We start from the raw sequence: 13,918 nt of genomic DNA, 5'->3' as shown, positions 1-13,918 counted from the left end.
TGCATGTAGTGGGATCCTCCAGTTAAAGAAGATGGCAACACAATGATCTTGTCAAGTTGTGATAAATGGCTGTCAGTTCTTGTCATGACATCCTTCAGGTGCACATACTCTTCACTTCTCAGGGATTATTTTTTTGGTTTCTATGAATCATTTGGCATACATATTAACCAGAAATTAATTGAGAAGTTTGTAGAACATCAGTAAGTACCATTCTTCACAATCATGTTCCATTATCATGTAGCTATTAATGGTGTTTGGGTTGCACTGAGATACAATATACTGATGTAATAGCCATGTTTTGCACAGAAGCCATCTTCTACATATCAGCGGGTACTGGAGAACATCATAGGCATGGTATGTCTCACTGATTCATAACAATCGGTTTTCTCTGCTGTGGAGAATTATATCTCAAAATCCTGGCCTACAATGAGAACAACCACTTCTGTAGTTGTGGGGGCATTGAAACAACCTCAGTGCTCTCCGGAAGGCTTCCTTTCAGTGTTAATCACCACTTGGAAGTCCTTATGACCCTAAGGAATTGAATCAACAGCAGCCTTAAGTTCCCGAATATACTTATGTTCATGCAGCAACTGCTGCAGTTGGTTTACCAGTTGTGGATTAATGCCTAGAAAGATTCCACAACAGATGTCCCTCTCATTGTCATCATCACCAACAAAGTATATCTGCAGAAATGAATGCTGCTGCTGAGTCCTTGCCATGATACTCCCTATCCTGTGGTAGACCTGCCCGTATACTTTAAAATGTTGGCATATAATTTCCCTCCTTCACCTCTCTGGCTCCAAAATATGTCATTTGGAAGCATCCATTGTATTTCTGGACAGCAGAAAGAAAGTGCTTTGCTATTGGATGCTGGTGGATGAGATGGCTATGCAAGGATTCAGGGGAGGGCTGAAGGGGAGGGGGGCGTACTTTACTGCCACTGCAGCTCATCCTGGGACTCTCATCCTGCCACTTTGGAACATGGCACCAGGCACAGGGTAATCAGCATCCCAGATCAACAACCTTGTCCCTGGAATAATTAATATGACGTTCATATTTAAAATCAGACAATTACTTATTAGTTGAAGGCATTGATGCAATTTATGATTGATTAACATAGAAACATAGAAGACTGAAGGCAGAAAAAGACCTCATGATCCATCTAGTCTGCCCTTATACTATTTTTTGTATTTTATCTTACAATGGATATATGTTTATCCCAGGTATGTTTAAATTCAGTTACTGTAGATTTACCAACCACATCTGCTAGAAATTTGTTCCAAGTATCTACTACTCTTTCAGAAAAATAATATTTTCTCATGTTGCTTTTGATCTTTCCCCCAACTAAATTCAGATTGTGTCCCCTTGTTCTTGTGTTCACTTTCCTATTAAAAACACTTCCCTCCTGAACCTTATCTAACCCTAAAATGTTTTGATCATGTCCCCCTCTTTTCCTTCTGTCCTCCAGACTATACCGATTGAGTTCATTACGTCTTTCCTGATACGTTTTATGCTTAAGACCTTCCACCATTCTTGTAGCCTGTCTTTGGACCCGTTCAATATTGTAAATATCTTTTTCTAGGTTAGGTCACCAGAACTGAACACAGTATTCCAAATGTGGTCTCACCAGCACTCTATATAGTAGGATCACAATCTCCCTCTTCCTGTTTGTTATATCTCTAGTTATGCAGCCAAGCATCCTATTTGCTTTTCCTACTGCCCAACTACACTGCTCACCCATTTTGAGACTGTCAGAAATCACTACCCCTAAATCCTTCTCTTTTGAAGTTTTTGCTAACACAGAACTGCCAATACAATACTCAGATTGAGGATTCCTTTTCCCCAAGTGCATTATTTTACATTTGGAAACATTAAACTGCAGTTTCCATTGCTTTGACCATTTATCTAGTAAAGCTAAATCATTTACCATATTACAGATGCCTACAGGAATATCAACTCTATTGCACACTTCAGAGTCATCGGCAAATAGGCAAACCTTCCCTACCAAACCTTCCCCTATGTCACTCACAAACATATTAAAAAGAAAAGGATGCAGAACAGACCCTTGTGTCACACCGCTTGTAACCTTTCTCTGCTCAGAAAACTCGCTATTAACAATAACTCTCTGAGTTCCTTCCTGGTGGTGGTGGGGTTCCCCAGACTTGTCTTGGGGGACTTTAACCTACCGTCACTCAATGAAATCTCTGGGTTGGCAGAGGAGTTCATGGGCACCATGACCTGACTCAAGAAGTACAGGGTCCGAGTCATGAGGTGGGACACGCACCTGACATGGTATTCCTCTCTGAGCAATTGAGTAATGGTCTGAGACTAAGGGGCTTAGAAATGTTGCCTTTGTCATGGTCAGACCATTTTTTACTGCGGCTTGACTTCCTGGTTCCAGTCCTTCCCCGCAGGGAGGCGGAATCGTCTAGGCGGTTCCGCCCCAGATGCCTGATGGACCCAGAGGGCTTTTAAAGGGCACTTGGGGTTATACCAGATGCACTCATCCACAGTTTGGCAGAGTCTCTTGCTGTGGCCTGGAATAACGCTGCGACGGAAGCTCTTGACCAGATTGCGCCATTGCAAGTGTCTTCAAACTTGCCAAGTTTAAGGCTTGTGGACTTCAATTCCCATTTCTGACAGGTGGAGGATTTCTGGGAGTTTTAGTCCACAAGCCTTAAACCTGGCAAGTTTGAAGTTTATAAAAAGTGTACAATATTTTAAAAAGTATACCTCATTTTAAAAAGTATACATGGTTATAAAAAGTATTCTGCTACACTGGTATTTTATTAAACAATATAATACTACATCATTTGGTTCAGAATCCTTTTTTGCTTGTTTTCCTCCTCTCAAATCTTGGTGTATCTTGTGATTCTAAAAGCATTCCTTTGTGTATAGAAGTCCTCATTGTTGTGGTCATGTTCCCTATGGGTGTAGTTAGCAAACATTGAGGAGGAAGCCATGTCTAAATTTTACCAGATTTGCAGTATGTAACTGCTGGATTACAAGAATAATAGCTGTCAAACAATAACTTACAATTAAGTAAATGAGGATTTTTTCTTTTTTCTTTTAATTGTCTATTTCTTAATAAGTATAATAATCTCTGGATCCTAACTAAGGATTCATTTCCATTATATAATTGTCATATTTATTGGTGTTGAGTGATATATTTTTCTCCATCAATCTGCATCATGCACTTATGTTTGAGCTAGAGATTCACTATAAATTTTCCACAAAAAGACTTCCAAGAGATTGTGAAAGAAACATAAACAAACAAAAGAAAAACGGGGCATAGATTGACTTTGTATGATTGTTTTCATTATCAATTTAAAAGGATCAATGGGGAAAAGGTAAGTTTTTAAAATTTTAAAATTTATAAATATTATTCAATAAAGGTTTAACAGGTAAATTGTCTGCTCATGAGTTTCAACAAAGGGGTTTTGTTGTTGTTGTATTAATAGTTTTGATAAAAATAGGATAAAGTGTGAAAGGAGAAATGTAACATTTTCAATGAAACAACTACAATGCCAGTTTTGTCCCAATCAACAAATATTGAACTTTCTGTTGACAATTCACATTCTTGAATATAACCAATGGCTGTAGATAATATCTTTGTAATAGCAGAAGAAAGGTGTATCTCTAAAATTTTAAAGATTGACAAAATCAATATTCCCTGCTGATATGAAAAAAAAATCAAATGCTCCCCTAATGTTTGAAAAACATACCACATACATTCTTCTTCTTTGAAATTTCTTCTTAAATAAAAATAAATTGGTATGAAGAACTTTCTTTTCAGTTCAAGATGTGGCCTTTTATGACACAGGAGATACCATGTTAACATTAATATAAAATAATGGATGCATATCTAGGATCATATCATCACAAGAATACCTTGTTTTTTAAAAAAATAAAACTTCACTAAAATACCATAATAACAGACCTCATTTCCCTTCCATTGTACATAAATAATCTAAATAGGTATTAAATTCATCCTGAGCTATGTTGAACAGTTGTAACTTTTATAATGCACTATAACAAATTATGTTTGTAATGACACTGCGTGTTACAAGAAAGCAATTTTGTAACATAATTCCAGGTTTAAACAAAATTGCAATTATAAGATGATAACCGATTGCACTATATGATATTTTTCTCTTGCAGAATTGGTTCCTTATTAAAGGACATCACTACTGAAGAACTAACTTGAAGTGATATAGCTTCCTCTGTTATGATAGTGAGCATATCAAAATGAAAATAAGTTAGTTGGAGTGTACAGTTTTGTAAAAGAGGATCATATTTTGTTGGAAGATTGGTTAAATTGATATGATTTTCTCAGTCAGTTAAAATTTTAACAATGTCAAACAGAACTATCATCTTGGATTTCTTGCTTATGGGATTTTCTGAACAATGGGAGTTCCAGATTTTGCATTTTATGGTCTTCCTCATGATGTATCTGGTTATGCTGACAGGAAATCTTCTTCTCATCATCCTGGTACTAATGAACAACCATCTTCAGACACCAATGTATTTCTTTCTGGTCAATTTAGCAATTGTTGATCTGGGATCCACGACTGTCACCATTCCCAGATCTATAGCCAGTGCCCTCATGAATATAAGAAAGATATCATACTCTGAATGTGCTGCACAAATGTTTTTCTTTGTTTTCTTCCTGTCATCAGACCTTTTCCTTCTCACTGCTATGGCCTATGACAGATATGTGGCTATCTGTCATCCTTTACATTATATGTCTATGATGAAATGGGGAACTTGCTTACAGATGGCAGGGGGTGCATGGATGGGAGGCTTTCTTAATGCTGCTATCCATGCAGGAAACCTTTTTTCATTGCCTTTCTGTTCCACAGTTATCCATCAGTTCTTCTGTGAAATCCCACACCTCATGAAGATTTCCTGCATCGATTCCACATTTAGTGAAAACTGGGTTCTCGTTTTTAGTGCTTTGCTTGGTGTTGTTTCTTTTATGTTAATTATCATGTCCTATGTAAAAATCTTTAAGACTATATTGAGCATGTCCTCAGTGGCCAGTAGACAAAAGGCCTTCTCTACTTGCATTCCCCATCTCCTTGTTGTCTTCTTATTATGTGGTATAGGTTCATTTTACTATTTTATATCAAATTCTGGATCTTCTTACATTTGGGATGAAGTCCTTGCAGTGATCTATTCTGTGATCCCTCCAATGATGAACCCTATAATCTATAGTATGAAGAATAAGGATATCAAAGCTGCTTTATGGAAGTTGTTTAATCAAAGGATTACAAATCAAAACACAAAACCTGCTTAATTCAAAAATCCCATTAATTTTATTAACCTAAAAACTAATACCACTATTATTATTTATATCTTGTGAACTGCAATTTACTTATTTGGATGCATAGAGACAGTTCAGAGAATTATACACAGATACATACACTTAACTGAAATGGTTGACAGGCTGCAATTATTCGTAGTAAACTTTAGCAAAATAAAAAGTAGATGTAACAGCCACATTTTAACATTAATATATTTATTACACTATTTATTCAGATAAGAAACTTGGTTTTCTGTTTAATCAATGTAAAATATTCTTAAGTTTTCTTTTGCTGAAATGTTTGGTTTGAAATGTATATTTTGCTCCCATATTCGTTCTTAAATATAGTCATCTTAAAATTAGGCTCAAAATGCTCTGAGAAATGTTGTTTTGTCCCATATAAATTTATTGGGGCCAGAGAGGATAACAAATATTTTTCCCTTTGAAGTTGTGGATGAGAAAATAGGATTTGTTATTCTGCATTTATCACATTAGTAGACCTTACTAGGCTCCAACTGCAAACAGGGAACATGTGAAGAATATTTGTAAGAATCAGTGGTGGGTTTAAATCACAACTGGTTCATGTAAAGAAGTGCCCTGGATGGATGGATGGAGCCTCCCACCTCTGCCGCTACCGGTTCTAAGAACCGGTTTGAACCAAGAGAAACCCACTGCTGGTAAGAATAAATGTTGTCAATGCATTGTAAGTAGCATAACTATCTGTTAATTATTTTTTGTAATTTTAAAAATGTTTTCTCCACAATTTCTATATGTACATCACTGCATATACCTTAAAATATATCATTAAGAAATATAATTATACATTTTTAATCAATTAGTAATAAATTGATATCATATTTTGTACCTATTTTATGCTGTTATTTATCAGTCTCTTTTTCTTCATTTCTTTACCCTCCCCTCCCTCTAACTCCATTTCCCCACTCTACTATCTTATTCTTTCTCTCCCCCTTCCTACTTCCCTCCACTCCATCTCTCTTCCCTTTCCTTTCTATTTCCTCTTTCTCCCTCTTAATCTTTCCAAGTGATTCTAATCCTAATTCATTTTATATTTAATAGACTCATAACATGTTCCCAAACATCTTTAAACTATCAATGTCTCTTCTAAAATCATAATTTTATGTCATTTCTATATTTATAACTCTTTATTCTAGATATATACATTTAAGCTGCCTCCTAAAATCTAATTTTGTTCTCTGGGTCTACACCATTTATTCTCCATTTTCCTCTTTTTTTAGTCATTCTGATTTAACCCTGCTGTAGTGTTCGATAAAACTCCCTAATGACATGTTCTCAGGTCTATTTGATCCGGACCACAAATTAATCACTTTAGGTACTTATATTTGGTCTTTTTGAAAGCTTTTTTCACTTGGAAACAAGCTTGAACATTTCTGCACACATTGAAATGAAAATTGAAATGAAAACGTAATGCTTATTGGTTTATTTTGCTGATAAAATGCACGCCTCCCCCCGTTTTTGTGAATTTTTTTTCAATTTCTTAGGTAACTTATTAGTCACCAACCAGACTAAATTAATAGGGAAAGCATATAAATATATGATTGATCATAAAAATATAGATTTGACCTTAAAGGACAATATGGTAAGTTGGTGCAAAAATATCGGTAAAGAAATTGATATAGATACATGGGAAAATGTTTGGACTTCAAATTGGAAAATGACAAAATCAGTTTCCCTTAAAGAAAACCAAATTAAGATGTTTTAAAGGTGGCACCTCCCACCAAACAGGATAGCAAAAATGTTCCCTAAGACTTCCCCATTGTGCTGGAAATGTAAGAAAGAAATAGGGTCCTACTATCATCAATGGTGGATGTGTAGTAAAGTTAAGCTTTATTGGAAAATGATAGAAAGAATAATAAAAGAAATAGTAAAACAGGAGATAGAAATAACCCTGGAATTTTATTTACTGGGCATAACAAATCAGAAATATAAGAAAGAAATCTTACACCTAGTTATTCATATTTTAACCGCGGCCAGGATAATTTATGCACAAAATTGGAAAGGGAAAAATATACCCAAAGAAGAGGAAGTTATTAAGAAAATATTAGAATGCACTGAAATGGATATGATGACAAGACGGTTAAAAGACCAAGAAGAAACAGAATTTTATGAGATATGGAACAAAGTGTATATATAGATAAACAAGAAGAAATATTAAAAGTAAAAAAAATAAGACAATTGTATTAGTAGAGATATGATTTAAGAGTTATGTTAGTATTGGGTTATGTGTTAAGATTTACTATATAAGGTAAAACAATTTTCTTCTTTTCATTTAAAGTAATAAGTTGATTTTAAGTATTTTTGAATGTATTCTTTTTTCTGTATTGAAATTTTACTTCTAGAATAAGCGGGGAAGATATAACCCCACTTTTATGTTAAATGTCTGTCTGTCAGTTTTGTCTATTTTAAGAAAATTAATAAAATATTTTGAAATAAAAGGAAATGCTAATGCTCTGACGGTCATTTTTAAAAAAATCCTTTCTTAGTGAGTACCTAGACAGCAAGAGGAACATACATGGCAAATTTCAAGTTTGTGGGCTTTACAGTTCTGGAGATTTAGTGATTACGGCATGAGTGGTTTTTGCTTTTATATATACTGCTCAAAAAATAAAGGAAACACTTAAACAACACAATATAACTCCAAATAAATCAAACTTCTGTGAAATCAAGCTAAGGAAGCAACACTGTCAACTTAGGAAGCAACACTGATTGAAAATCAATTTCACATGTTGTCAACACATTCAACTTTGTACAGAACAAATATTCAATAAGAATATTTCATTCATTCAGATCTAGGATGTGTTTTTTGAGGGAAGCCTCAGCAAAATCGCAGCATTTGTGATGCTCTGATTTTGCTGAGGCTTCCCTCGCTGGGAAACCCCACCTCTGGACTTCTATTGCCAGCCAAAATGCCCGTTTTCATGCTGGTGGGATTCCCCTGAAGCATCACAAAATCCGGAGGTGGGGTTTCCCATGGAGGGGAGCCTCAGGGGAATCCCACCAGCACAAAATTGGGTGCTATGGCTGGCAAAAGGGGTGAATTTTGGGCTTCCACGCATTAATCACTTTTCCATTGATTCCTATGGGAAACATTGTTTCATCTTACGAACTTTTCACTTTACGAACCTCGTCCTGGAACCAATTAAGTTCGCAAGACAAGGTATCACTGTACATGTTGTGATGTAGTATTAATTCTAAGGAATACTTGGGATAGACACAGTTGTCCTTAATAGGCAGTTATTTTAGTTCATGACATAATATTCTGGAAAAATAAATCGTGAAAAACTAGGGGCATTAACTGAATTGTTTTAATCATTAATTACATAAACAGAAACATCAATTTTTCATTATTTGTTGAAATAAAGCTATTATCACTAATATTTTGAACCTCTACTATACATTCCTCTTGTTGAAAGTAAACCTTTTGTCAATGCCTTGGAGAATTGCATCTGCCACCATTGCAGTTGTGATTGTGCAATCATTCTGTTGTGTATAGAGTTCTTTAATATTGTGTCCATGTTCCCTGTGGGACTAGTTAGCAAATGCTAAGGAGGAAGCCATGTCTAAATCTTAACAAATTTGCAGCATGTAACTGCTGGATTACATGATTGGTAGTTGTAGAAAGAGTTTAAAGATAGTATGTTAGTGAGAAAAATGTTCTTATTTTTCCTTTTTTTAAAAAAAACCTGTCTGTTTTGGAATAAGAAATATAATATCTGGCTGCTAATTAAGGATTCATTTCTATTATATAACGCTGATATTAATTGGTGTTCAATGTTAGCTTTTCCTCCATCAATCTGTATCATGCACCTATGCTTGAAGTAGAGTTGTGCTTTAAATCTGTCACTAAAGGTTTTTGAGAGGCTGTGGGTTGTGAAAGAAATATAAACAAACAGAAGAAAAGAAATGGGCAGAGTGGCTTGTATGGTCATTTTCATTATCAGTTTAAAAGGATCAGTGAGGAAAAGTAAGTTTTTACATTTTGAATTCCTAAAAACCTATTCAAAAAAGGTTCAATGTATAAACTTTCAAAAACCTGTGTTATATCTTTTAGGCAAGAGGTGTGCTTTTTCTTCATAGGTTATACTCTGAAAAGAGAAATGAAACATTACAATGATATAACTCCAGTATTTATGGTAATCAAATAATCTATCATTCTGGAGTTTTATCAACTGTTGTATATGTCCTTAATTAATTAGATTCAGGCTTCTTCAATAATATTAAATTGTCGACATAAAGTCTACACAAGCAATATGGTAGTTCTACTATATCACATAGAGAGAATCCAATTAAATTTGTAATAAACCTGATTTATTTCATGACTGAATGTATTTCATGGCTACAGATTTGGAGATGGGGAGCATAAGAAAAATGATATTCACAATATCACTTTAATATTAGAAGAAATATCTATCTCTTCAGTTTCAAAAACTGGCAAAATCAGTAATTCCCAGTGATATGTGTGTGTGTGGGGGAAAATCAAATGCTGCTCTAAAATTTGATAACCCTAGCTATGCTTCTATGAATTTTTTTATTTAATAAAAAGAATCTGGTATTGAAAAACTATACTTTTAGTTCTAATTGTGGCCTTGAGATGTATAATAAGAGCTAACACATTATTATTAATATAAATTTGTTTTGCATAGTCTCATTATATGAGATCACATTTTTCTACTAGAAGTTTATATGGTCTGTCTTTTAAAATATTTAATGTTCTGTGAAATGCTAAACAGAACAGGCCATGGTAGGCTTCCTGTTACAGATAAAGAATCTAACTAGGCTTGCTTTTGAGCTTCATTCACATCTTTGTATAGTGCATAGTACCAAATACTGCATATTGCAAGGGAGTAAATTTCTGTCTAAACTCCAAGTTGGAATGCTCTGATTAAGTAAATGATAAAATATTGCACAATACTATATATATTTCTCCTGCAGAAATGATTTCTTGACCAAGAATTTGATTTCTGAAGAGCTATCTTGATTTTATAAATATAATTTTCTGTGTTATGGAGATCATGATGTCACCATGAAAATAAAACATTTTATATATACAATTTTGTAAAAATAGGTTTGTTAAATTGATGCTTCTTTCTCTGACAGTTAAAATTCAATGACATGATGCCAAACAGAACTATCATCATAGAATTCTTGCTTATGGGATTATCTGAAAAATGGGAGTTCCAGATTTTTCACTTTGTGGTCTTCCTCATAATGTATCTGGCTATTCTGATAGGAAATCTTCTCCTCATCATTGTGGTAAAAGTGAACCATCTTCAGACACCAATGTATTTCTTTCTGGTCAATTTAGCAATTGTTGATCTGGGATCCACCACTGTCACCATTCCTAGATCAATAGCCAGTGCCCTCATGAATGCAAGAAAGATTTCATATTCTGAATGTGTTGCACAAATGTTTTTCTTCCTTTTCTTTATGTCCTCAGACATTTTCATACTCACTGCTATGGCCTATGACAGATTTGTGGCTATCTGCCATCCTTTACATTATATGTCTATGATGAAATGGAGAAGCTGCTTCCAGATGGCAGGGGTTGCATGGATGCTAGGCTTTCTTAATGCTGCCATGCATGCAGGAACTCTTTTTTCATTGCCCTTCTGTTCCACAGTCATCCATCAGTTCTTTTGTGAAATTCCACATCTCATGAAGATTTCCTGCTTTGATCCCAAATTCACTGAAATCTCTGTTCTTCTTTTTAGTGCTTTGATTGGTGTTGTTTGTTTTATGTTAATTATCATGTCCTATGTAAAAATATTAAAGACAGTATTGAGCATGCCCTCAGTGACCAGTAGACAAAAGGCCTTCTCTACTTGCATTCCCCATCTCCTTGTTGTCTGTTTATTACTTGGTACAGGTATATTTTCCTATTTCATACCAAATTCTGGGTCTTCTTACAATTGGGATGAGGTCTTTGCAGTAATCTACTCTGTGATCCCTCCAATGATGAATCCAGTAATCTATAGCATGAGAAATAAGGACATCAAAGCAGCTTTATGGAAGTTGTTTAATCAAAAGATTGCAAATCAAAATAGAAAATTTTACTAAGAACAACTAATCAACTTTGTTTTAAGGAATAAAAAGAATCCCATAAATTATGCTGTCCTGAACAATAATATCTTTATTATCATTTAAACCTTGTGATCTACAATTTGCTTATTTGAATGCACTGGGCATAGTCCAGAGAATCACATACATTTAGGAAATGGTTAAAAAATTTAAAATATTGAATTACTAGTAATAACTTTAAGCAAGGGAAGAAATAGGTGTAACATCCACATTTTATCATTAATACATTATACTGTTTATTGGAATAAGCAACTTGACTCACTTTTGAGTCTTCTCTTGCTCACATATTTGACCGTGAAATCTATTCTAGATTTGTATGCCGCCCCGAGTCTTCGGAGAGGGGCGGCATACAAATCTAAGTAATAAATAAATAAATAAATATTTTCCCCCTCTCATTTCCTTTTTAAAGGATAACAATCTTGAAATCAGGCACAGAATACCTTGGAAAATGTCCATTACTGGAGTCTGATTTTGTGTGGAAGTGGGCCATTTTATAACATGCAAAAAGGATTGGGGCCAGGCTAACAGATGATAGAAAATTATTTGGTAGTCAGTATTTGCTCCTGTAATGTTGTGGGTGAGACTCTAGGATTTCTTTACTGTTGTGGTTAGCTCTGGCCGAGCTCCTGCCCCAAGGACTGTGGATGTGGGGGAGACACCCACATGCTGCAGGCCTGTTTTGCTCCCGGTGGAATCTGATGATGAAGGCACCTCTGACCAAGAAGACATGAGTGACAGAGAGGAGAGTGTGGCAGACAGCTCAGAAGGAGATCAATTATCTAGCTACTCCTTGGATTCAGAACAAGAGTTAATGATATAGCCATGCATGCGGAGAGCGATGCATAGGCAACAACAACTGAGAGATTATTATCAAAGAAAATGAGGCCACCTGTGGTTGGGTGGGGCTGTGGTAATTAGTGAGGCTGCTATAAATAGCAGCCTGTGGGTTTGGCCATTGTGGAGGATTATCTGATCGTTGTGTTTCGTGACTGCTTTACTGACTTTGACTTTTTGTGTGCTGATTTTTCCCCGCTTTGAAACTAAACCAGAGCAAAGTGTGTTTCACTTTGTGAAAGAAGAAGAACTGTGAATTGCCTCACAGCTGCAAGCTAAGTATCACAGAACTGATAAGGGACTTGTACAAATTACCAGTTTGTTTGGAGACGAGTGCTCTTTGCTATACCAAAAGAGGGCTTAGTTTAAGTGAATTTTCATTATAAAGAACATTGCTTTGAATTTTCAAACGTGTGTGTGTGTCTGAAATTTGTACCTGTGAATTTTTGGGAGGAGTCTACCAGAGAGCCCGACAGAACACTTTACTGTCTAGTATCATCATGGGGCTTTTTTTCTGACTAGTAGCTGCTTCATTTAGGATAGTTGTCTGTGAGCAAAAGCAGTTTACTAACTTAATATAGTCATATGTTAACTATGGTTGTAATTACTATATTCACTTTGTCAAGGCATTGCAAGAATCACAACAATATTTTTATTATTTATTGTTGCTTTCTACCTAGCATTAACTATATTTATTTCTTAAGCTAAAAAGAACAAGGCATTAACAGCTATTGCTGAAGCAACACTTGCTGTTGTGAAATCAGTCAGCAATAGTGATGGGCGAACCAAACCCGCACAATTCGGGTCCGTACCGAATTTTGCGGTGTTTGGTATGCTGAACATGAACCCAATTTTTTTTGAAACTTTGGGCAAAGGTCGGGGTCGCGTTCGGCGTTTGGAGCTTTGATATCACCGGCAGGTTGCTAAGGATGCCAAGGTGACCACTTCCTGGATTCCATGGAATCCAGGAAGTAATCACCTTGGATTCCTTAGCAACCTGCCAGTATACATGATGTCAAAGCTCCGCCCCCGGAATCTCTTGGTGGGATTCCCTGTTCGGGTTTGGTTTGGGTTTGGCCAAATTTTGCGTGAAGTTCATCCGAACTTGCCGAACCCGAACACCGTTGGGTTCGCCCATCACTAGTCAGCAACTAAACAAAGACAAAAACACTGAAATATTGAGGAATTTAAACATATTAATGGTAGTTGTGGGAAATGAAAATATGGTTTGTTGATCTATTAGAATCGATAAGGCCTAAGTGGAAAAAGCAAGTCCTAAAGAGTTACATGAACCAAAGTTTTAGACAGAAAGTTGTTGGTAGATCTTAGTCTGACTACTGTCAACCTCTCCCATTCCTAAAAGGTCTGTAAGGGGAGTTCATAAGCAGATAATTGTGTCTACCATTCTTGTCTTACTCTTCCATTGTCCTCAATTCTGTACTTACTTTGCTTAAGTTTATGTTTATACCTATACATGCTGTCTTGTATATGTTTGACAAACAAATAAATAATAAATAATAATAAAGATTGAAAAGTATATCAGAAGTATTTGTAATCCTGCTGAGCTGTTGCTGTGAAATGTGATTTTGCAAAGTATGTAGTTTTGAGATATACAGTGGTACCTCTATTTACAAACTTAATTCATTCTGTGACCATGCTCTT

The 13,918-nt window shown here is 35.4% G+C and overlaps 2 protein-coding genes across 2 annotated transcripts; both read left to right on the top strand.

The window, feature by feature from the left end:
• The first annotated feature begins 4,354 nt into the window (after positions 1-4,354).
• LOC139154064 (olfactory receptor 14I1-like) lies at positions 4,355-5,299 on the top strand. The gene has a single exon (XM_070728495.1). The coding sequence runs from the start codon at positions 4,355-4,357 to the stop codon at positions 5,297-5,299; it is 945 nt and encodes a 314-aa protein (XP_070584596.1).
• Positions 5,300-10,459: 5,160 nt separating this feature from the next.
• LOC139154063 (olfactory receptor 14I1-like) lies at positions 10,460-11,401 on the top strand. The gene has a single exon (XM_070728494.1). It carries the CDS (start codon positions 10,460-10,462, stop codon positions 11,399-11,401), a length of 942 nt encoding a protein of 313 aa, XP_070584595.1.
• The last annotated feature ends 2,517 nt before the right edge of the window (positions 11,402-13,918 follow it).

This window comes from Erythrolamprus reginae, chromosome Z, assembly GCF_031021105.1.
Source record: "Erythrolamprus reginae isolate rEryReg1 chromosome Z, rEryReg1.hap1, whole genome shotgun sequence".
Taxonomy (NCBI): domain Eukaryota; kingdom Metazoa; phylum Chordata; class Lepidosauria; order Squamata; family Dipsadidae; genus Erythrolamprus; species Erythrolamprus reginae.
Note: the sequence above shows the minus strand (reverse complement) of the source record. Positions and strands in the feature narration are given on the sequence as shown.

Coding starts and splice junctions, on each gene's coding strand:
- LOC139154064 (XM_070728495.1), top strand. CDS start 4,355: ATGTCAAACAGAACTATCATCTTGGATTTCTTGCTTATGGGATTTTCT.
- LOC139154063 (XM_070728494.1), top strand. CDS start 10,460: ATGCCAAACAGAACTATCATCATAGAATTCTTGCTTATGGGATTATCT.